General features: G+C 35.5%; 1 protein-coding gene across 2 annotated transcripts; it reads left to right on the plus strand.

The window, feature by feature from the left end:
- Window positions 1-15,577: 15,577 nt before the first annotated feature.
- Window positions 15,578-25,610, plus strand: rgs5a (regulator of G protein signaling 5a). 2 transcript variants are annotated; one of them, XM_077198504.1, is made up of 6 exons: window positions 15,646-15,801; window positions 17,388-17,501; window positions 18,339-18,400; window positions 21,210-21,376; window positions 23,862-24,031; window positions 24,204-25,610. In XM_077198504.1, the coding sequence occupies exons 1-5, from the start codon at window positions 15,758-15,760 to the stop codon at window positions 24,021-24,023; spliced, it is 549 nt and encodes a 182-aa protein (XP_077054619.1). In that variant the 5' UTR covers window positions 15,646-15,757; the 3' UTR covers window positions 24,024-24,031; window positions 24,204-25,610. The 2 variants fall into 2 exon arrangements, with proteins under 2 accessions (XP_077054618.1, XP_077054619.1); XM_077198503.1 differs by having other exon boundaries at window positions 15,578-15,801; window positions 23,862-25,610.
- The last annotated feature ends 941 nt before the right edge of the window (window positions 25,611-26,551 follow it).

Consider the following 26,551-nt stretch of genomic DNA (forward strand, 5'->3'; position numbering starts at 1 on the left):
ATCAGTGGGCTTTTAGGCTTTACATTCCACAAACAGCCAATAAAAACAAGAAAATCTATTTAAATGTGGAAAATAAATAAATATCCTTATTTAAGTTGAATTATTATATTATATTTATATTATATTATATATAGCCTATATATATATATATATATATATATATATATATATATATATGAGGGTTGTTATCATTACTAACACTAAAAATCAAATATCATTACTATTTTAATAATATAAAATAAATATTAACTGAAATTATATATATATTATTTCAGCTAGTTACTAATAAAAGTTTTGTCATTTTTGTTTAGTATCAGTTGAAGTACTAAAATGAACTAAAATTAAATACTTAATTAAAGTATATATAATTTATAATTGTATGTAAAAATGACAAAAACACAACAAAATTACTAAACCTTTAACTAAAATTAAAATGAAAACAGAAAATATAAAAATAAAATATAATTAAAAATATTAACAAAATCCATAATAGTATATAAATGATAATAAAATAACACAACACGTTATATAAACCTACACACAAATAAATAAATAACTGAATAGCCATTGTAGTATATTATTATGGTAATGAATATATAAGTGCACTTCATTTATCAGAGGTTTGAGTTGGCTATTTATATTCTGAAACCCTTTCCACTGCTGTTAGGCAAGCCATTAAAAAAAAAATAAAACACATTTCATGGCTAAAGCTGTTTACTTTAATTGATTTGCATAAATGCACGAGGTTAATGCATTCAGACATGGCAATTTCCTCCTTTGACTTTTACAGTTATAGGCTACTTCATCGTTTTTGTCTTTTGCAAGCAATACTGAAGGTGTGATAGTCAAATACAAATTTAAGAAACAAACATTGATTCTGAATGACTGTATAAGCCTACGCCTGTGTTGTTTCATTAAATCCATATCAACTTGTTCGTCAGAAGTGAGAGCCAGCGTTAACAGGCCCATTCACAGACTACAGTGCATTCGACCACAAAGTAAATTTACTGTTGTTTGTTATCCCACGTCTTCATAGATGCTGAATAGAACAGAGCGCGTGATGAGTCAGACAGAAGCATGAAGGTCATCCTCACACTACAGACAGATGCAGTGAACCCTCAATGCTCACAGTCAGAGGACTCTGACGCACTAGCAGCAGTTCTGACAATATGCTTCACCTTGATGAAGCTTTTCACGCATATTTATCAAGATAACTTTGCATTCCAGTGCATTGCATATGACAAACTTTAATAGCATTTGTCTTAAACATATGCATTTTTACTTTTTTAAAGTATTTCAACCTGCTTTTCCTATTTGTCATTATTTACGCAACATTGCCGCCTAGTGGGAGATCAGCATCAACACTGGATTCCTGTGTCACCGGATAAAACCACTGCATAAATACACAATATGTTTACAAGCAACATAAATGACATTTATTGTTATTATTACAATACAAATGATAATAATAATAATAATAATAATAATAATAATAATAATAACAATGTTTATGATTTATAATTATGGTTCTTAAAAATAAATGTAAAATGTGTGAATTATACTTATAATATAGTATGCATATTTTAATTACATTTATTATTGGGCATCTTAAGTGCATGGAATATACAAATATTATAGTTTATAATTATTTATTTTATATTATATTATTTTATTATTAGGGCTTTTAAAATCATGAAATGAACTTATATTATAGTTCATAATTATTTTATTTCATTTTCTTTTTTTCGTTTTATTTAATTTTTAATTTTATTTAATTTTATTATTAGGGTTCTTAAAAGTGTAAGAATGCTTATATTATAATTTAGAAATATTTAATTTAAATAAATGGTATATTATTTTATTACTATGCCTTTTAAAATACTTATATTGTATATCATATAATTATTAGGGCTTTTAAAAACATGAAATAAACTTAATTTCATTACATTTTATATTTTATTTCATTTTTTTTAAATGTTCTATTTTATTTTATTTATTTTTAGGGATCTTAAAAGTGTGTAGTGCTTATTATAATTTAGAAATATTTAATTTAATAAAATAAAATGACATATATTTTTATCTTGTATTGTGCAAAAAAAGTTATTTTTAAGGCACTGAGTAGTACCCATGAAGCAAAGATGGCATTATCCTTGTCACTTTCTCTAATTTCTTTCTTCTTCTTTTTTGACCTACCTGGTAGTATCTCATTCTGGGGAAATTCGAATAGGTATTCATAATGTGTGTCAGCAGAGGGCAGCATCTTGCAAAGAAAGAGGACAACCACAACAGTCTAACAATAGTTAGGGGGCAGTCATGAGCCAGCATTTCATGAAAACAACAACATGATGTAAGCACAAGCCGCTGAAGACCTGAAACCTTTAGTAATTGATCAAAATAAATTATATGTAAATGTATATATATATATGTGTGTGTGTGTGTATATATATATATATATATATATATATATATATATATATATATATATATATATATATATACCATAACTTGTTTCTGTTCCATACCTCTGAAATATAAAGCAACCACATAACAATTGATTGAACATGCCAGTCACAATCACTATGAACCTTGTCAAAAGAATGCAGTCACTCATTTGATACAGCCTCAGATGACCCTTTGTGAGCAGTAAATTAAGGGACACTGTGAACACACGCTGAAAAACAAATCCCCTTGGTGCTGATAAAAAATGAATAGCTATTCCAGGAAGATGTTACAAATCAAGCACTGTTCATCCCATCAAGTCACTTGTGTTTATGACAAAGACCCTCAGCCACTGCGACTCTTAGTCATTTGTTCCTCCCTGAATGCCTGACTGCATCATCAACAATATTCTGGCTGGTTGAGAATATACTGAGCAGTGTGATTTTAATGGCAAGTTAACTGTAAAACCTTTATTATTACCTGGTGCTTGCACAGAGCACTTTTTAAATTAATTTACAGTTAATATATATTATAATCAAACTAATATGTAAGGCTCAGCCCCCTGTTGATTTGCAGTCTAAGCGTGGGAAATGGCTTGTTGCTGCTCCCCTGCGAAAAGGAAAAACTGTTCTGTCCACTGACCTTGTTCCTCTGGGCTTTGGAGCCTCCGTCTCCTGTGAATTAGAGCTTTCACAGTCAGTCCGCCCTGTGCATCAGCTGCCATTTCTCATTTCTACCATGTCATCATTGGAGTCCTCACTGTCATGGGAATGTTAAATATATAAAAAAATAATAAATATAATTTTTGTGGACTTCCAATCTGATGGTGCTTTTCCACCATATAGACCAGCATTAAAAAGCATATAGAAATTCATGCTGGCCTTTTTAGCAGGGTTTGATTTTCAAAATTATAGAAGGGAAAAATTATTTAGATAGGCTACTTCTGTTCCCTTCTACAACTCGGCGTAAAAAATGTTCATTCTGCCTTTGGAAATTGTGCCCAAAAGAGGGGGGAAAGCCTGAAATGTGAAACACAATACAGATGCATTCAAGATGTTGGCAGCTTTTCAAACCTAAGGGGTGCCGTTCTGTCTCCATTACCGTTTAATAAGAATGCAACTTAAAAAAATGTAATTCTGCACTGCCATTTCCATCCTTAACTATGGCATGTAGTATTTATTACCTCACCTCTGTTCTTTCCTGAAAAAACCAGATGACCACACAGCCATCCACTTACATTTGATCTGAAATAGCATGCCGATATATTCTTCAGATCTGATCCAGGAACTTTTTGACAACAAGGAATGTTCAACCTGTTTCGGCCTCAGGCAGCATAATTGAGAGCACATGCTGTTTGAAAAACAACAGCTTTAAAAGACATGCTTCATCACTATAATAGCAGCATGAAATGCGTGAGTGTTTTCAAATGGAGCTGTACAAGAGGGTGAAATCTCACCCATGCGGGAGAAATTACATTGCAGGCTCATCATTTTGCTCTAGGGTGCATGATTATAATTGAAAAGTTAGCAAAGCACATTTCTCTCACATTAAAGGCTGTAGTTTTCTCATTTTAATTTCACGTTGAAAACCTGCACAATTCACTTTTAAATCATGCATTAAGTCACACTGTCAGGGTAGCATTTTATTTCAATAGTCCACTTTACTATTCTACTGACTATATAGAAACGTTGCAACTAATAACTCTCATTAGAGTTTGTCTGCTTAATAGAATAAAATGTTCCCCCAACAGACATTCTACTGACTATAATGTCAAATTATTCTGCTAACCCTAACCTAATAATATACTAATCTGTAAATAATAGTTGACGTGTTGTTGCAAAGTTACTTACAGTAGAATGTCTGAAGTGGACTATATAAGTTGAATCTATAACGCATGGTTTTAGGATGTTCAGTATAAGTGCATATTTTTCTCTAGAGACTAATCACAGGTCATTTGTGATCACCAAAATGCCATCATACAAATATAAATGTCTGGCTAAGAGTATATTCCCCATTTCCCTTCACTTTCAGCCAAATTCTGTAGATTAAGAAGGTCCATAGGGTGGGATTATGGTTCCCACAGTGAGTGTTCTGTTTGCTGGCTATCGCTTGAAGATCTAAGAAGTGCTAAACCAGACAGCACAGATTTCCCATGATGGATTAGCTTCAACGGCAAGTTTGGTTTGGCATCTCTTTATCATCCAAATATAAGGCTTTTGCTTGCATATAGTCACTTTATCAGGACCTTCCATGTCTGCATCAATTGCATTGTCAAAAGTCTTACATTTAAATGTATGCTAATTTTATCTTAACTAATAAAAAAGTTTATATACTGTACAAATGTTTTAAATGTTTAAAAAATACATATTTATAAATATTTAATAGCAATATTAAAATACAATGAGAGATTTCATGACGAGCTCTACTCTAAATAAATGAGGCTACTGTATGTACTTCACGCAACCTCATTTTTTCTTTCTTGGTAAAAGACTACCAAAATTTGTATAAATATTTAGCTTCCAGGCCGAATTCTCTGTAATTTACACAACTTTTCTCAGTTGTAAGTAATTTGTTTTTCTAAGGATGGGACGGGGAGACTTCGAGGCCATGTTATTTGTCCTTTTTCCACTCAATATGCAGTTATGTAATGGCTCAGATTAATTCAAAGCAAATAATTTATGCAAAGGACTCTTCCTTATTAAGCCAGGGTCCTCCGGAAAAGCCTTCGCAAATAAACGATTTAACGTAATCAATTTATGCTGCTGTGGGAACATTATTTTAATTTCCTCTCTAGTGACTTGTGCTGGAGCGCTGTGTGAAGACAAACTCTCAGAGGCCTGTGCCCTGCATCATGTCAAGTTTATGATGATGGAAGTTGCCATAAAGATCACAGCAAAACTGTTTGGCTGGTTCGTGTGTGTAACATCACTTTAAGCCCTCTGTCTAAGCATGTTCCATTTTCCATCCTGAATACAAACCAGAACATGTGTTCCAAAGGTCCTGTTTGATTCTTTTTCATAAGATTTTCCACTGATTCCAGCTCTTCTCCGGCACTGATGTGCATGGATAACATGCAGCCTTCCAGAACAGAACCTGAAAGAGTCGGTTATCTGAGCCATGCAATATCTGACACCTGCCTCTGAAAGGTTTTCGACACTGATGCTTTCCAGGCACAATCAGCACCCGTAATCTCGGCTGGCCAAGTGCACTCAGTACACTTGCACAGCGTGGCAGATGTGGCTTCATTACTTGGCCTTGTTCTGCAGCATCCTGTCGGAGGACATTTGTATCAAAGAGTATGAGCTTACCTTTGTGAGACAGAATAAAGGATGTGGACTATTGTAAAATACCTACTAACCTACTTTACATTTACTGTTTGTTACAGCGGTCATGATAATACTTGCACAGGTGTGAATTCTCTAAATACTAGCACCACCTTTGCATGTTAGCGCCATTCGTATTTAGTTTAAAACATTGCACCTTATTCATAATAGTGAGATGTTTATGTGCATTTTGTAATGATATGCTAGCAATAAATACCAAGTTCTGGCATGAAATTCTAGATGGCACAGCCTGAAAGGTCCCTAACAAATTTGGTGCCGATCACATCGTCATCTACATAGCACAGCTGAGTGGTTGCCTTTGCATCAGCGGCCAATAAGCTGTGGCTCAACATTCAAATACCAGTAGTGTTACCGTTTGGAGTCTGCTGCGTGCTTTCAGAAACCCTCCACCTTCCCCAGCTCCACCTGTATAGATCTGCTACGGGGTTATTTGATGTATGTTACATTTGCAATGTCTGTGAATGTACTGGCAATAGCAAGTCTTAGGACTTGCTCTGCAGCAGCATATAGCAGATCTATTCTGCCAAGACTAAATACATTAACATTGCCATCAATTACCATTACCATGCTAATCTCTCTGAGAGTTGGACTTATCAAATGATAATCAAATAACAAAAGCATTATAACCAGAATATGTCAGCCACTGTGAGCTTTTTGTGCAAACATTTGCTGCTATCTCTTTAACGAAGAAGGTCAAAACCAGACATGATGGATTAGCTTCAACGTCAAGTTTGGTGTGGCATCTCTTTATCATATTGCATAGTTGTGGACATTAGCAGAACATTATTTGCATCATTTTCAATGTCAAAAGTGCTAAATACATGTTAGGTTTAAATGGTGTCCAAACATGATACCCAGCAAGTTGAGTTCCATAATTCCATTGGCGAATTGGGTGCTAAAACAACAGCGCATATTTTGCAAAGTATTCGTCTGTCTTGACACTACAAAAGTTGCAGCTTAAAAAAAAAAAATAATTTCACTTGGGAAGAATTTTGATTCTTTAATTCCACGGTTTGATTCCTCCTGATATGAACCCTTTTAGAATGAATTTAGTTAGTGTACATCCTGGAGTACCATGGTTCACATTTCTTTGTTAATACTCAAGAGTCCTCAAAAAACAATTGTATGGGGATTATGTAAGATGGTTTGTGGATTATTAGAACAGTAGAGAAACTTAGGTCAACCATATCAAAAAAACTTTGAACACCAGTCCCTAGAACAATGATACGAATTAATCAGTTCCTTCCGCTGTGTAATTTTGAAGGAAATGAGTTGCCAAAGCATTAGCTGTGAGTCTAAACAAACTGCTTGGACTGAGACAAAAAACTCTGATTAGGTGATAATAGTGTTTGCAGAAATTCCTGCTGGCACATCACAGACAAGCTTTGCTTGCCTTCCTGTCTGGCAAGCATGTCCATTAAGTTAAAACTGTTTCATTTTGCTGAAGGCAAGAGCAATTGTTGTACACATGCCCAATCATTGTACATAAATGGTATCTGAACCTGATACCCAGCAAGTTGAGATTTTGATATGGGCTTTGCACAGAGAGAGAGCCCGTATATGGAGTTTTGATCAATACAATGATTACCAGAAAAAAGACCCATTTTTATAGCAGATTTGTCAGATAGCTCTGAACAACCAAAATAACTCCATGAAAGTGTATACAGTGACCGTATAGGCTACTAATGTTACAAATTATTGTTGCTTACGTTTATCTTTTTTTAGTTTACATTGTTTTGATATTAAAATTGAACATGTTTAATACAAGATTCTCTTGTATATAAGGTACTAAAATTGCTTTGAAACTTAATACGCACCCATTAAAAGAGTATGTTCTATATAGTACGAAAATTGTGTGTACTATAAATGAAATTCGGACGTACATTCGCCATGTTGTCACTGTCATGTGACCTACTGTGTCAGTTGCTTCATTTCACTGCCATTCACATACTGTTTTTCGCCTATCATATAGTAGATGATAGAAGAAGATGGCTTGATTCTGATTGATTCCTAATTTTTTCTGTCATCCTCCACGACAGCATCCAAAAGTTTAAAAATGCTGCCTTCAAGGCATGTCCGAATCCAATAGGCCTAGTTAGCTCTACTTCCTGTCTCCTGAGACCCCTTCATCTGATCATGTTTTTAAGGCAGCATATAGATATTTCCTTCTCTGCCTTTGATATCACACAATCCTGTGCGTTCCATTCCATTACAGTTTAGCTAAAAATTAAAGATGGCTGAAAGTTACGGTAGGTCATCAGTTTGTTTGTTGGCTAAATGTTTGTTTTTACCAACGTTTCCACTTTTGATATCCTTTCTAGCGAGAAATTATTATTGAAGTAATTAAATAATAACTTCGTTATCACCAAAGCTCTCTCTATTTTGTAGATCATTAAACTGTAGGCTACTCAGAAGTCTGTCCGAAAACAGTTTTGTAAGGTAGCCTATACCTTCGTGCTCAAACGCTGCTTGCAAAGTCATTGCCTGATAAGAGAGTGAGGCAACAAGTCAGCTAAGCTTTCAGACATAACAACTGTATCTGCACATCTGGGTCGCCAAATGGCTCTACTTATCCTGTCTCTCATATCAAAGCGCGGACGCCCTCGCTGCGTCCAAAATCGAATACTTCCCTACTTTATAGTATAAAATGTAATATGCAAAAAAGAGTGCAAAAGAGCAAAATGTCCAAATACATAGTAAAAGCACCTGGATGACCTATTACTTCTGCTGAGATTCTGAAGTGCACATTTGATAGACACTTTACAATCCCAAAGAGGAATGGATTTATGAAGAGCAGTGAAGCGACGCATCTGACGCTGGTAGGTCACGTGACAGTATCGACAATATGCAACTGTAAGTAGATACAAATTTAATTCACACTACCTTATACATACTGTATAGAACATACTTTTTCAACAGTTGCGAAGTAAATTCAAAAGTACCACCTACTCATACGCGCATTCGGACGCACCTCCTATCATTTGATATGAACACATGCCGATTGTTTTGTATAATGGAATAGGCTATTTAATCTTAGGAGACGCTTTAATACCGATACAGATAAAATTGTGAAAATAATTTCATGCACACATATTTATTTAGCCTGCTTAATCAGATCACCATGTAAAGAGAGCAATAATGTATAGTTAGCTACTGTATGCAGTTTATTTCACTGATTTATTTCATACTCCAATGCAACATACACTCCAAACTGGAATTTATATCTTGTCATGATGATTTCATTTGACTAAACAAGTGCACAGAAAGTACCCAGCAAACACAGAACGTTGGCACAACATACCCAACCTTCTAACAACGTTTTCACAACATGGCCAAAAGGTTTCTATAACTACAGTACGTTGTGTGGTGAAGGTTGTTACAGCATTGTCACAATGTTGACATTGAACCACCGTTCAGGGCCATTGTGCCGAGGGTGTCTGGACAACCACTGGACGACATATGTAGCCTACGTGTCACTGTCCTGAAGCGCCAAAATCAGCCTTTTAAATTTCAGTCGACCGTTGGGCTCATTGTGGTTTCTCATTCTTCATCTAGCAAGGATACAAGATAATTGCATTTAATTTAGGCCTACCTCAGCTAAATAAGAAGATACGTAATTATTCAAACACAACCTACAACTTCCTTGTCTAATGTGACATTTATTTGTTCAGTCTAACTGAAGGGACAGAATAATGTTAGCTGGTAACTCATGGAGTTTGCAATCTTGTAAATTACAGTAGCTACTAGTGTATACTAACGTTAGCTATATTTCTTTTAGTATTCATCCTTTAATTCTTACCGTTAGGAAAAGAGTTGAACATCTTCTGATCAGGTATGACAAATATTTTAACTTTATGCCAAAAGTTATAAGCCACAATGAAACCAAAATGACTTTAATGATGAGTAATTGACATTTCAGCACTCCTACTTAAGCAAGTAGGGGAGAGCCGGGACAGTTGAAACACTTTTCAGATAAACGTCGTTTTCTAAGATAAGGTTATAAGTTAGATATGGTTTTTTCTTTTTGTGATCAACAACTCACATATTTGTTCTCTTAGTATCATGTGTTATTCGGTACAAATATAGAATGATTTAAGTAAAAATTGACTTTGAACGGTAGTTGTCCTTTGTTTTAATCGTCCCGCCTGACCAGGGCCATTGAAACACAGGGGTGGGATCGATGAAACATAACAGTTTAAACGGCAACTATTCATCTAATGCTTGTTTTTATGAACAATACCTGTCAAGTAACTTTTTGTAAAAATATTTTGTAATTTATTTTAAAGGTTCATATTACCATTTTTGTTTAGTCGCCCAATAAACATTGCGTAATCTCATAGGCTATTTTGACAAAGACAGACAAATCAGTTAACAATTCATTTTCTTACATTTCTTCCTTGAGTCATATTGAGTGTGTTTGCTAGTTGAATAGCCTGTTATTATGAACATAAAAAAAATTATGAACACTTGTTTCAACCGTCCCGACAGCACCTCCAGCCAGTTAAACCTGTTTTGCACTTAAACTAAAAAACTCTGATGATGCACACTTAAGGGTGTGTTGCAGTACTAATACACCTGCCGTATCATTACAATGGCACATGAAACAATAAATACAACTTGTCATTCAAAAAAAGTACAGCATGAAAGAATTCACTTACCACATTTAAAAACAGCCTCCGGCTTTAACTCCAAAACGGCATGCCGTAAATAAGAAATTATTTTGGAGGGTCTGGTAGGCATTGCATGCTGTACGTGCTGACGAAATTTGACGTGCATGACGTGAGTGGTTTTCATTCAAGGAAATCTCAATGGTTCATCCGTCCCGCGTTTCAATCGTCCTGGCTCTACCCTACTTGTTGCACTTTAATATTTTTTCCTTTTTTGAAAAAACACACAGAGAAAACAATTTGTTTGTAACCGCTCGCACACCTGTTTATTTTTTTCCTTTGATTTGTCTGCTATTTATGCTAGCCTATCATGTCTGCTCAGTTTTAATAAAGCTGAATTAGCTAACCTTTATGTCATTTTTACTTTGTAAAGTGTAAACTTGCTGGTGTTGATTATAATTAATTTACTGTTAGGCCCATACATAATAATAAGGATAAACAATATTTAAAATGTCTATAATTATCTATTATCTGACTAATTAAAAATTAGCCGCAAAACATAACATGCTAAATGGGGGATATATATCTAGCATGAAAAAAACAAATTGTTGGAAAGTTGTCTCTCTCTCACGCAACAATGTTGCTACAGTCCTGTCGCGTCTTACAACTCTACGTTGTTACAATGTTGCTAGCGCGTAGACAGCAACGTTGCCAAATCAGAAATGCAACGTGCCACAGACATCGCCACAACGTAAATGTGTTTGCTTGGTATTGACAATGCCTTTAAAGCAACACTATGTCGTTTTCAAGCTTCATTATATATTTCCAAGACCCTTGAGATGGTACATCGACTTACAATAGGTAGAATGACACGTCTGCCGTAGCCTAACAGTGTCTGTATCGCTTTTACTGGCACTATGTAACCTCGGGTTTCGGGTAGTAACCCGAGCACAAAAAAACTACAAAATTCGACTGCTTTACGAAATACGTCACTTCCCCCACCACCCCAACTTCCTCAAATTCTGACGTGAGAGCCCAACTAGCGTTTGATACCTGTCTGTATGTTGTTGTCATGACCGAAGCAACAACTAAAAGGAAGAAGGCAAAGGTTTTGTCAAAGGAGACTAAAAGAAGAAAAAGGGAGAGTGACAAATTAAAAGACCGGACGAGGATCACTATTGGAGGGAGAGCAAGACAGTTTGAAGACGGTGAGAGTGCGCGTGCGCGCAACCGTCTCTCTCTCTCTCTCTCTCTCTCTCTCTCTCTCTCTCTCTCTCTCTCTCTCTCTCTCTATGCTCATTCTTTCAGTAACATGCATGCTGTCACAAGCGCAGCAGTCAGTCATCTATAAAGTGTTTAAAAATGTATAAATAAATCAGGGAGTCAGGGAGCTGACTACCGCGCGAAATGTAAAAGGCTGAATAACATGGCCTGGCCATGTTACGGAATCTATCTGGTCCTCCATTTATCTTCATGAATCAAGTAATGCTAGTAGAGTAACTGTTAGCGAATTATCAATCTGGTAGCTAGTAACGTTTTCATGTAGGTGCAATCCTGCAGGCATTAAAAGAACATGGCAGCAGCTGAAAATGAAATATAAAACATAATTCAATCAGGTAAGGCTTGAGCATATCATGGATGTAAGCTACCTGACTTTACAAACATTTGACATATTAAATAACTAAATAGCATCCAGTGTCTTGCAGTGCAGCAGCATTTTTGACATAGGTCTAATTAACACAATTAAATGTTCATTCTCATTTGACTTCTACTCAGCCAACAGAAAGAAGGAAGAGGCTCGCAAAGATGGAGATGCAGAGGAGATGGAGATGGAGATGCAGAGGAGATGGAGATGGAGATGGAGATGCTGAGGAGATGGAGATGGAGATGCAGAGGAGATGGAGATGGAGATGCAGAGGAGATGGAGATGGAGATGCAGAGGAGATGGAGATGGAGATGCAGAGGAGATGGAGATGCAGATGGAGATGGAGATGGAGATGGAGATGGAGATGCAGAGGAGATGGAGATGGCCCTAAGCCTGAATGCTGGAAGGCCACGGCTGAGGGAATTCCTGGAGGGATTTCATCAGAGCCAGTCACTCCTGAAGATTCAAGTGCCTTCATAAAATGTAAGAGTACATATGTGTTATTTTTTATATAGGCTGTTTTTGATATTTCCATATATTTGACTTTGGGTTGGGTTTTTTGTTGCTCCCAACAGATTCTGATGGTAATATCTGTCCTTTGGAGCCTCCTGTCCCAACAGAAACCCAGGCAGTTGGAAGTAGCCTACTCAATACACCAGAAATTATGACAAATAGTATTATAAAATGTGGTCAACCAAATGCTCATCTTCACAGGACGATGGGGATGAAGAAACAGTTTCTGCTGCCACAGAGAGGCCTACAGAGGAAATGTTAATATTATGTGTCTACACATCAAACACTCTACACATTCACATTTCTTCACATTATTTATGTGGAGTAGCCTATAGAATCTAAGTAATAAATGTACAGAAAGAATGAATGAGGTGTTTAAACACCGCTTCCTCTTTAAAAAAGGGGAGGAGACCGAAATAAACTCTGGGTTTACGGAAGTAAACCTGCTCCCGACCAGGTTAGGTTCACAGAGTAAGTTACCATGATAACTGACTCAGAGTATAAGTTACCTCTCTTTCAGAAACGGGCTTGACTTACCCTGCTTTCTCAGGTTTGACTTACCTCCCATTCTGAAACAGAAAACCCAGAGTTTCCCTCATTTCAGGGTTTACATACTCCGAGTTTTCACTTAACCTCCTTTCTGAAACAGGCCCCGGGTGTAACCATGACAGATTTTACGACAGTAGTAGAAGACAATACTGTTTCCCAACTGTAGGGGGACCCCGAGAGCAAAAACCGCAAAAATGACATAGTGTTGCTTTAATTATATAAGATCACAAGGTCTGCCCTGTTAAGCATACAAACCGATCGCCTACCAACTGCTCCATGATTGTGCAATCCATGAAAATTGCCCTCGGCCAAGTTTGCATTATTCAGCATAACATACTTGAATAATTACACACTAAATATATCTAGAGGCAAAGAGAATCATTTTAAACATTGCTGTAGCGTGATGCTCCTATTCTCACACTTTGTTTATATTTTGTAAAAATAGATTGTGTGGGGATGATACACCATATGCAGGCCATATGCCACCCAGATAAAATATGCCTCATCGCATATTTTATTAATGACCCATTTATTGTAGCATGAAAATTTGCTATATGCTCTCATTTTCAAGTTGACGGTGAGATCGGGTTGGCTTTTCAAATGGCTTTCTGGTCAAACACAATTATGTAATTTGGTTAAACACTGACTTAAATCATGTTTGAAGCAGATGATTTATGGTAACTAGGGATGGCGATTATGAAAAACAATAAAACTAAAACTAACATAATCTTACATAAATCACATTGTTGTAACAGCAGCTCATATTGTATCTCCATTATAAAAAAAATGTTCAAGCCACATTTGATTGGGATTGATTTTATTATTTCACAACCCTTATTTTCATTGCATCTTTTTGTTTTTACTGTGCAAATAATGTTCTAGAAAAAACATGTAATTGAGAGTTTGTTTAGCTGTCTCCAGACAAGACAATACGTCTACATTTTCCTCAGAAAGAACACCAATATTTTTGTTATACTTTATACTTGGAATTAAAGGGATAGTTCACCCAAAAATGAAAATTCTCTCAGTATTTACTCTCCCTCATGTTGTTCCAACCCCGTAAGACCTTCGTTCATCTTTGGAACACGAATTAAGATATTTTTGATGAAATCTAAGAGCTGGATCACCCCACCATAGGCTTTAAAAGGATTGAAACTTGCCGGCCCCGAAAAGTTATTAAAGACATTGTTAAAATAGTCCAAGTGACTACAGTGGCTCAATCTTAAGTTTATCAAGCGACAAGAATACTTTTTGTGCGCAAAAACAAACAAAAATAACGACTCTATTTCAAGTATGCATTTCCTTTTCTTTTGGCCTCTAGTCAGTTAACGTAGTGTAATAGCGTAGAGCTACGTCACACGTAGGCTCACTATTGGCCGACGCTGGTCATGTGTGTGATGCGTGTGACGTACAACAATAGACGCTTACGCTATTACACTAGTGAACTGACTCGAGGCCCACAGAGAAGGAAATGAATAGTTTAAATAAAGTCGTTATTTTTGTTTTTTTGCGCACAAAAAGTATTCTCGTCGTTTGATAAACTTAAGATTGAGCCACTGTAGTCACTTGGACGATTTTAACGATGTCTTTAATAACTTTTCGGGGCCTGCAAGTTCAATCCCTCAAGAAGCCTATGGAGGAGAGATCCAGCTCTCAGATTTCATCAAAAATATCTTAATTCGGTTTCCGAAGATGAACGAAGGTCTTACGGAGTTGGAACAACATGAGGGTGAGTAATTACTGACAGAATTTTCATTTTTGGGTGAACTAACCCTTTAAGGAATGTTTGAGTACACAAAAAGAATAGGCCTTTCTAGTCTTTCTATTGATTTATTTGATATATTTAGTTAAATGCAAATATTGCATTTGAGGAACAAAACTTGAAAAAAAATTAGTGGAAAGCAAATTTTGATAAATCATTTTAAAATATAGTTTGCCAATGTATTGTTTATGCACGCATATATTTGCAGATTATTTGTATAAAAGTTGACTGTAAATTGGTCTGTTTTTTATGTTATTGTGCTTTGTCATTTTTTAATACATTTACCACTTTTATATTTGTACCTTCAGAAGTTACCATTCAGTCTGTAACAGGTCTTGAAATTTCCAATTTCTGTATGTTAAGGTCATCTCAAAAATTGAGTTACACTTCTGGTTAGTAGATAGCTAGTAGTTAGTAGTACATAAGACAGTTTGACTCACTTAGATGATTATATGTTTTAAAAGAAAAACCTAAAAAAAAACAATAAAATATGTTTGATACTACAGATGTCAAACTTAATCACAATAAAAGTGATTTAAAGTAAAAAAAATAACTTAGAAATGTGTTGTATGAATTCACTTTACAAAACAGATTTTAATGTTTCTATATAATAATTAAGTTTCTGTTGCTAGGATATGCATTGATATAGATCTAAAATGTACTGATGTTTCAGTGCTTTGGCAAGTTTAAAATGTCCTTTCTTGTGTTGATTATCTCCAGAGCTCTCTCAGCTCCCATTGTAATTGCAAGCCGAGACTTGATTGGCTCTCGAGCTGCTGGCTTTGGGCCAGCAGGCTTTCTCCATATAATAGAGGGGAGCAGAAAGACAAAAAGAGAGAGAGGAGACATCAACTAATAGTGGTGGACTAAAACTGCAAACAAGTGAAAATCTCAGAAAATGTGTAAAGGATTAGCTGCCCTGCCCCAGACATGTCTGGAAAGGTAAGATCTGTAAAACATCTTTTGCATCATGGATTCATTTAAAATTCACTCCATGTCAGCTACATAGGTCAATTACTTTTAAATTTACAGCCTCCTTTGGGATTCAATGCTTGCGTATTTTGCAGATATTTTGCAATATCTGTGTTCTCTGGAACAGCTGGTAATGCTAAAAATGGTTTAGGTAGTGCGTGTTGATTATTGCATATGGTAAGACTTTACTTATTTTTTTAGTTCAAAGTTGTTTTCTGGTTAAAACTTGTATTTTTTTTTAGGTTAAGCAGAAACTTAAGGACATAATTTATTGAACCCCTATTTAAAATGTTTAATATACTGTTTATAAGTATTAAATATAGATACTTTTTCACTTAGATAACTTTTTGTCATAGTATCAACAGTTTTTTTCTAGTTCTGTCCTTGAAAACATCAATGTTCCCAAACGTTACCAAAGACCAGAACATACACACTGTTTAGTTCTCTGCTCATAACAAAATTTGGAGCAGAATTCCAAGTATAGCATTGAGGACATTATTGTAACTGTTGAGCCGTATTCTGATTTCTGCTATTGGCTCATTCATTGTCTAAACATTTCACTGTTCTTGGCTTTGGTCTTAAAGCTTGGCCTGAGGCCTGGAGTACTCCTGAGAAGTCTATTTGTGCATCTGAAAGACAGTTTTAAGGTGGCAACATGTGGTGGTTTATAATGTTACATTATATAATTGATCATAATTTTGGTAACACTTTGGTTTAGGGTCCAATTCTCACTATTAAATAGTTTCTTATTAGCATGCATATTACTAAATGCATAGAATATTGCCTGTTTATTAGTAATTATAAAGCACCTATGCCTTATTCTGCATAACCATATTCTACATCCCTTAATCCAATCCAATACCTAAACTTAACTACTATACTTTTAATAAGCAGTGATTAGGAGTTTACTGAGGCAAAAGTTGTAGTTTGGCTAATGGTGAAAATTGGACCCTAATCTAAAGTGACTAATCTAGACTTTGTAAGAGGAGAAATGTTTTGACGTCAGTATATTTTGAGCAATAAATCAGTCTGTGGCAAAAAGATTCAAGAAACCTCAACAAATCAGCAAGTTTGCTTGAGATCACTGCATCCTCAGTCATCTGGGAGAAATATGTGTTTTTCCCCCCAAAACCGTACAAAAGGATATTACGTCTGTTCTTAACTCTACAGCGACTGTGAAATAGGTCTGAACTGATCGCCTTGAACTTATGGTGTTTTATTGTGTGATCTGTCAAACTGTAGCAATTACTGTACTGATTACAGCTGTGCAAGTCAGGGAATAATAAGCTGTGAAGAAAATGTTTTTGTGGCTGGCGTGCAATAGAATAAAGACTAAATAGACCCAATTATCATTCTTTGTGTACTTTGAGAGAAGAAAATAGATGAGTTACGCTGATATTATATAATCTGTTGACAGGTATTGTACATTTAGGAAATGTCCTCAGCATGTTTTGAAAATAATTTAATGCACAACTCATACATTACATCATAGAATTGTTTATAAATGTATGTTAAAAGCTCTAATGCACATCCGTTTGTGTTTGTGCTGTTTTCAGGGCTAAGGAGATCAAGACTAAATTGGGAACTCTGCTTCAGAAGCCAGAGAATTCCATCGACCTTATTATCCCCTACCAAGAAAAGCCTGAGAAGAAACCAGAGAAGCTTCAGAAGTGAGTTCCTCTTGGCTCCCTTTGCCTCTCCTAATTGTTTTCTCTTCCTCGCTCTCTCTCTTTCTCTTCCTTACTGATGAGGACTGTATAGACCATACAGTCTGTGTATACAAAGAGCCACTTTATAAACTGAAGTCACCATTAATTTAAAGTTTGCACTTAAAGGTGAAAATGACCTCTGGATGATCGTTCGAAGTTTTCAATCTTCATCCTGAGATTGCTTTCCACCTTTAAGTGCATAGAGAACATCTTTAAACCTCAGTCCAGCTCTATTTGAAGTATGGAGAAAAAGGGTGAATAGTAGAGAGCAGCAAGTAAGTGCGTCAGAGAGACAAAATTGGGAAAGGCCATGTTAGTAAATCTTGTGATGGAAAGCTGCAAAGAGTCTGTTTATAATGTAAATTGTGTCCAAATTGAGCATAAAAACACTTGCAGACCACTTCAGGTCCCATTTACTTACATAATGCCTTATGCAAGTGTTGTTAATAGGGTTGAATTGTTATTGTTATTCAGGCAGAATAGATAACAGGATAATACACAGTGTATAGAAAACACAGTTACCTCAATAAAAAACTTGTATAAGCTGTTTAAGACCTTTTAGACAAGAAGAGACGTGAAAATAAACTTAGAGCAATATATATATATATATATATATATATATATATATATATATATATATATATATGTACCACATGTAATGCGTGACTGACACAAAGTTTTAGTTTTTGCTTTAAAACAACACATATTTTAAAACAGCTTGTTGTATATGGAAACAACTTGTTGGCCAAATACGAAGGGGAGAAAAACAAAGTGACGAAATGTGCTTGTTTTGTTCAGACCCACACCTGAAGAAGCGGCCCAATGGCGCGAGTCCCTCGAGAAAGTCCTCTCCAACAGCTGTAAGTTTGATTATTATCTTAATGGTTATTTGGTTGCATCTTGACATCTTAAATGTTCTTTCAGGCATGACCAATCATTGGAAGCTTTAGTTTATCTGTTGAGTCTGTAAAACACATTTTAAAACTTTGTTTATATCTGTCGGTTGAGAACAGAAATTGTTGCTCTGATGCACTTGATTCGGTATGTGTAAACAGCTTGTGCTTGAACGGGCACTTTAAGCTTTAAAAGCTACACATCTATGAGAATGAGAAAGTATTTTAGAACCATAAAAAGAAGATTCTTACACATATACTGTATAAACATACATTTTCTAAATGAGAACATTCCATCGACTTCTAGGCTTAGTTTGTATGAGTTAATTATAATTTCTAGCCTAATCATAACACTATCCTTATTCCTTTAAAAAACAACTTTTTGCATTGCTCTATTTATGAAATGTTTTTTTTTTTGTTAATAGAAGATGTTCCTGAGAGGTTTTTTTCTTCAGATTCTTTTTCAGTCAGATTTTGCTTTATTAGGGACATTTATAGAAAGGCACACAAACAAAAATTCCACAGATGAATCTGATGCATGATTGCAAGAAGAAAGTCCTATAAGATGTATATCCAAAAGAATTGTAGTCTGAGCAAGTAAGCATTTGTGCTGAAATTGAAGCCAGAACATATTTTCTCATTTTACCAACACAATATCCCACCAAATCAAACTTGACTGCTCAAAATATAAATTATTATAGAGGCTTACCAGAGTGGATCTGTAAAGAACACAATTTTTAGCACCATTTTTTTAATGCATTTGCTTCTATTCAGCAGCTTTAAAGTATATTGTTTATCAGCAGTAAATTGTCAAACTTCAATACACACCTTTGACACCAACACTCTAAAAAAAGATTGCTGCCTTCAATTTTTAAGTACATTCAACTTGGTTGTTTAAAGGTACAATATGTAGGAATTTTCGCCACAAGGGGTCGCTAACCTCTTACAATAACAAAGGCGTATATTGATGACGTATATTCCTCATTAAGCGTAAGTATGGACCTTGTCGTCAAGCTGATGGAATACATTGATGTTTTTAACATGACTGTGGTATGAAGCAGCGAGCGATTGCTAGACGTATCACGTATACCAGCGCCACACGCAACGCAAGTCCCACGGATAAAGGAATAAGGACATTTCATTCTACCAAACTACACGCAAGTGCTGAATTAATACTCACACAGATCACTTTATTAGACGAATGAAACTTGAGGTAACGCAGCGCTGTTTCACTTGCTCTAACAGTTAAACTATCACATTAAACCGCATTTGAGTGTGTTTAATGTTGTTAGTTAACGTTAGGTTGTTTGTTGGCTGTACGAGATCTAGCAGTAAGCTAGATCAACATTAGAATAACATACAGATCATATTATAACATTTCATCATGTTGAACTAAATAACATTGATAAGTTTATGTACATTTGCTCACCTGTCTAATAAAGTAAAATGCAAGACTCGCGTCTCTGTCAAGTCGAAGTTAGTCGCGGACGTGAAGGTCTCGGCATCTCGAAAGATGTTGATCTTCATTTTAGTCCTCTTTTTCTCTCAAAGTCTGCTTGCAATGGCCCATAATGTTTGAACAAATCCGTGAGCGACCTGCTAGGTATTACAGGCATAACCCTGTTGTCCTCGTCTGTCGCCATGGTTACTATAGCCAGTACGAGCGCAAACCTGGCGGAAACCGAGGGGAACGCGGATATGACGTCATTAACTGGTGACTCCTCACCCCTGCTCACATGTCCCGTTTCCTAGGTTAAAATCGCAATTTTCTCACGATTTACAAATAGTTGGAAACATTTGGGATATTGTAAGTAATCAACTAAACAAAATATATAACATTGGCCTAGTGGTTTTTGGATATTTTACTGCAAAATTCCTACATATTGTACCTTTAAGTCATTTCAACTTAAATTACATTAAACTGACTAAAAAATGAATAAAAAATTTAAATTAATCTTGTATAACTGTATAAAAAGTTATAAATTGCTTAACCTATTTTGATGAGTTAAAGCGATGTAAAAACACATGGAGCCCTATTTTAACAATCTGAAACACAAGTATCAAACGCGAAACGCAAGTAACTTTTTGGGCGGATCTCGGGCGCTGTTGCTATTATACCGACGGGATAAATGACTCTTGCGCCTGACGCAAATCTAAAATGTGTTGGTTTTCTTTACAAAAACACAAGCAAGCCTAAACAAACCAGTTTGCAATAGATCATTTGTCTGCACAGAAGGACTGAATTATTTCATTATTCTGTTCCAAATAGCTGGGAAAACAAATCTTTGTTATTTATTCAATGATATGTTTCAAAGCCAGTTTGTTATGTTTAATTGCAACAATTTGCCTTGGAAAAAATGTTTATTTCATTTGAGAGAATTGTTTGCAGACTAGCTTAATTGTGCCATATTGGAATTTTATATATGCTTCTATTCAAATATAAGAGCATATATTTTTGTTGAAGCTAAAACATTCTCACAAGCAATAGCAAATCTAAAAATAAATCTGCATTTAATGATGAATAATTACATTGATTAATCCACCGAGCTTAATCAGGTGGCACTTGAATGCCTCATGCTGTTATACAACACGAACTGGAGAGAAATTGCATTAAGGGCTGTGTGCCTTAGGCGTGCATAGTGGTAATGTTTGGATAAGGATGTTAAGAGCCGTCGGGACAGCGGTATCCGGTGGTGTCACCCCAACACATTAGTACAAAAAGAACACACAGAGCTGTACTCACTCTAATAGCTTTTCCACATGTTTTATTCCATAGACGGCCTGGCCACCTTCAAGAGCTTTCTCAGATCTGAGTTCAGCGAGGAGAATATTGAGTTCTGGGAGGCTTGTGAGGGCTTCAAGAAGACCAAGTCCCCCCTTAAAATGGCCACTAAAGCCAAGAAGATTTATGAGGACTTCATTCAGACTGGTGGGCCCAAAGAGGTTTGTTTGTTTTGTCACTGATTTTTAATGTGCTAATCAAAGTTAAGATAAAAAGCACCGTGCTTCAAAGATACAGCAGAAGGAAGCAGTTTTCCATCAGACCCTTTAATCATCTCCTGTGAAAATATGTTTATCAGTGGTTTAGATCACTGTATAAACGCTGAGGCCCATGTTCTCCCCACTGAACGTCCCCAAGGAGATATAAAAAAAACTGTAAAGTAATTAAGTATCTGCAAGCTTTTTTAAGGGAAATTAACTTTGATTAAAATAAATTTACCTTCAGGACGCTGAGAAAGGTTATTAGAGCTCAATATTACCTAGGACTGCAACTAACGATTATTTTGATAATCTAATAATCTGTCGTGTTTCTTTGATTAATCGATTAATCCGTGGAAATATCTCAAATTTGGGCTAGTTTTGGCCGTGATTGGGCGGGTTTTGAATAGCAATTGGGCTGGTTTTGTTACGCAAACCTGCCAACCCTTGTTGGCAATTTAATAATGTATAATGAAAATGATTTTGACATTTACAGCCAAGGTTTTCTATTTATTTACGTTGTATGGGAAGAGCGGTCTGTAAGGTGCGCATCTTTGTGGGAGATCCAAACCCATAGAGCTATTTCATTGGTATTGCTATTTACAAAGCATTTTCCAAATGCAAGCTTTACAAATGCTGCTGTGTTTTCTGTGCTTCGATTTTATACATTTAACTTGGGTAGGTTTAATCTGTAGGTTTATGGAAAGGTTTGGGCTTAGATTTAGGAAAGAAATTATCAATCTTTATGTAGCCTATTTAAAAAAGTCACGTAAAGAGCCGACTGATATTATTTTAAATACATACAGATTGATCATTCTTAAAAAAAAAACTAAAAAAACTAACCTTTGGCTTACTTACCCATAACTTTTAAACCTAACTCTAACATATTTTACTTATAATTTTAAACAACCAAAAGTCCTGTTGGAATGCTGTTGCTAGACAACCAATTAAAGTCAACGCCAACTTGTAAAATGTGCATAGCATGCGCAGAAAATATGACTTTTGTGTATAAAGAGCACACCAAATTAAATCATGAACTCTTGCTATAGATGCGCATTGCCAACTCCCACAGTAGCTCACTCTGTGTTATCCGCAATTTTCCACATGTGTTTTGTCAATATAAATGTATACAATGCTGTAAAGCGAGTTGGTGAATGGTTTCCATGCACAGCACGCAGACACGACTGATCGATAATCAAATTCGATTATTTCCAGTATTGGTTAATCTATTTTATCGATAAGTTGTTTCAGTCCTAATATTACCATTTTTTTGCAGCAGTGTAAGCTCCTTGTTTTAACTTCATGATTGTTGGTTACTTATATTTGATAGGTCTATTTCAGCATCTCAAGCTGGATGTAAGCTAATGAAAATGGGGATTTCTACTAGAGTTATAGCCAGCCCTGTTGAACATAAACTAGCATGAATTCCATGTTGGTCTAGAACTAATATATTGCTAGTCTATTTGGTAGATTAGCATGGTCGTGCTGTTTTTATGCAAAACTGAGTTGGTGTTGCTGGTTCACCAGCACTTCTGCCTCCCATGCTGGGGATCAGCAAATCAGCATCCCGAGCTGGTCCCAGCAAGTAAAACATGCCTTATGCATGGAGGTCATTTCGTTTTTCAAATAGCCAAAATGCTGTAGGTTTTAACCCTGTAACCCATGCTGTCCTTGTAGAAAGTATACTATAAGTCTATTTAGTCTAAAATTATTTAGCAAACAATGTTATTTGAAAAAGTTTGTATCAGGAAGTTGACACAGCCGTGTGCTGAGGTTTAAAGTATCTGTTATGTAATAGCCATAGATAACATACAATATCAAACGTTGATAAATGTCACAATAGCCATTTGTTTCTTAGTTACCATAACTATTTTTAAAAGCGGTGAAAAGCAAACAGTCTTATTGCCATTTTAACATAACTTTAGCTAATTCTGTCATTGTTTCCTTAATATTTTTGTTACCTTTTTTTTTTTTTTTTTGCTGTTACTGTGCATTCAAAATTATGATCCAACACTTTAATATTGCATATTACAATAATACAAAACTATCCAATTGCAAATAAATTTAAAACAATAGATGAGTAGGGCATAGTCAAAACAAATGGAAAGAGTTGTGCACACTGCTGCTGCTTGCAAAACTTTTTTAAATAACACAAGTCAAAGACTTTTTAGCCATTTTTCTATACCAGATTATGTAAGGAAACCAATACAATCAATATAATGGTCAGGGTGTAATAGAGTTTGGAAACCACAGGGAATCAGTCCAATTGGCATTTGTTCTTCTTGCTCTAGCTATTCTGGGAGGTTGACTGCTAAACAGCCCCCCTAGACTTCTCAGTCACTGCCAATGTTGACCTAATGTGTTTCTTACTCATTTGTTTGTCCAATTTGCAGCATCTTGTGACTGACTTTTATAAACTTCTTCCTTTTTACCAACATCGTGCTTTTAGGTGAACATCGACCACTTCACCAAAGATGTGACTTTGAGGAACCTGGTGGATCTTTCTCCCGCCACCTTCGAGTTGGCTCAGAGCCGGATCTACACTCTGATGGAGAAAGACTCCTTCGGTCGCTTCCTGCGTTCTGAGCAGTATCAGGAACTCCTCAAGTAAACTGACTTGCCCAGCTGCAGGGAGACTCTTTTTTTGGTCCCTTCACAGTCATAGAAAACACTTTTAAAGTCTTCAATATACACTTTTTTGGCACATTTCTAAAGCTCATTAAACGATACCACAGTTGTTTATTTGGTTTAAGTGGAAAACACCGGGCACTGTTACAATGTCTCCCTGCAGCTGACTGAAGCGGCCCATTGCTAACAAGAACACCCTAACATAAATTTGTGTAAAATTAATGTGATTCCTGCCCAGTGCTCTGAATGTCAAAGTTAAGAACTTCAATAAAAGAAGTTAATGATCAGGGTTTAAGAGACAGTATACATTGCTCCTCATAAAAGTGTGATTTGTCATTAGCAGACATTTAATTTGTGCAAGCGCAAAATGCCTAAGATTTGAAGCGCCTCTTAATTGGAGCCTCTTAAAGTCCTATTAATTGGAGTCACCATCTTTTCTGACCCTTGTAGACTAAATAAAGACTAAAACCGATCCCCACTTGTAATTTATGGCTTTTCGGGTAAGTGAAGGAGTGGTTCATGTACTTATAATGAGGACATTCTGACCTGAGCATCTAAGCAGCAAGTTCATCAAGGGAAAGAGGCTGGGAAATGGGAACGGGAGAGCGTAGGCCTTTTCTTGGAAATGTCTGTGTTAATATTAAGATGCCCAAATGGTAAACCACCGGAAAACATGGAGAAACAACCCACTTAGTACCGAAAGCTTAACTATAAGTCAATGCTTAGAAAAAAAGTGTGAAATGTTAAGATGCATTCCGGTCTCTGGGAACTTGTTGTTTGGGTTACCGCTATTGAAAGTTGCTAAGATGGGAATATCAAGTAGGAGGGAATCTCTATAAAGCACTGGGCACATTTATTCTAAAGGAAATGTCAGCAAACAGCAAAAAACTTTCTACAGCAAACATTTATCACGATAGCATACACACAATGTAAGACCTATACACTAGAATGTTTACTGCAAAAATGTTATTAAAGTTAACATCTATTATTTGCTCTTAGCATGTGCAGCCAGTCATAATTTGTAAGAAGTACACAATTTATTGCAGTCTGAACAGCATGTCAAAAATATGTAACCCAAAAGTGTGATATTCAGTGTCCTTTTGCATGTTTTTTTTATTATTATTATTTAAAATATGTTTCTCAGACACTTATACTCTTGCATGTTTCTTTATTATACTGTGTGTACATGTGTCACTAAATCTAATAACATTAATTCATACATGAGCATGGTTGGTGCTTACAGAAGTCCTTACTGATGCCCCACAATGCAAATTTTTAGTTCACTGCAGGACAGGTTTAGTTTAATATGGCTATCATCACCTAAACATAAACTAAGAGAAAGTAAATTAATTCAATAAGAATTTTAAGAGCAGTTTTAGCTCTTTGTAAAAAGTGTTTTTATAATTATTTTAAAAATGATTAATTTTGTGGTTAATAGATAATACAATTCTAGTCTAATAAGATTGTCAAAATTGTCAGTAAGGACTACAGAGTTCCTTTGCTTATTCAAAATATCTGCATAAAACTATATGCATGTATGTTTGTTGATCATATAAAATTAATAATCCCATTAAAGTTCTGAAGATTTATTTATTTTTTCAGATGTACATATCAGCAACAATTCATTTTAAATTATTTTCTATAAGATTGATTGTCTGATTGTTTAATATTCAAGTTAAAAAGTACCAAGATAAGAGCGTGTCCTTTCTTTTATTTATATAAAAAAAATATGATGCCTGAATTTGTCCTTTTCTTATTACCATGTAATTCAGACACTTAAACGTTAAGCTTTGGATTTACTTTGTTTTCCTCCTCTTGTTCTGAATCATCATGGAATTACTCAAAGTTGCTTAATGGCAATCATGCGAATTTCAGTAATATTTGTATTCCCAGGAGAAGACAAATTTGAATAATAATAATGCGGCTGCTTGGCTTCCTGCGTGGAAATCTCTCTCAGCCTTTTCATTTAGCCTCTTGAAAAGAGTGTTTCATTCACACAACCATTATAAGAAGGAGTGGATCAGTGTGAAGAATGGAGAGATATAAGAAGAAAGAGAGGGAGAGGTGGAAAATTGAGACGAAGCAGATGGGCGATGGGAGGTTGCCAAAGTAAACAGTGTCAGACACAAACATGTTCACATTCATTACCACTCTCATTCCTAGAAATAGACGTATGACTTGTGACTGGGGGTGAAATCCCTTGAGGATTGGCGGAAGTAAAAAGACATTCCTTCAACTGAGTTATATCAAAAAGCTACTTTTTCTTAAATGCCAACAAAAAAGAGCATTTCCATTTAGCTTTGTCCAGACTATAAATCAGGATCACCAAAACCGTTCTTTATTAAATTTTTTTTGTTTGTACTGCTCTTTTCAAATACCTACAAGAACTACTTTCATTTAAATAGCACGCATCCATTTATTCTTTCCGCACAAATTAAATTATTTAAGTTAGGCCCAATTGAAAAGACAAAAAAATGCATATAAGCATATTCAATTAATTAAAAGCACATA

This window comes from Siphateles boraxobius, unplaced genomic scaffold (assembly GCF_051911475.1).
Source record: "Siphateles boraxobius isolate OS27281-9 unplaced genomic scaffold, OSU_SipBor_1 41, whole genome shotgun sequence".
Lineage (NCBI taxonomy): Eukaryota > Metazoa > Chordata > Actinopteri > Cypriniformes > Leuciscidae > Siphateles > Siphateles boraxobius.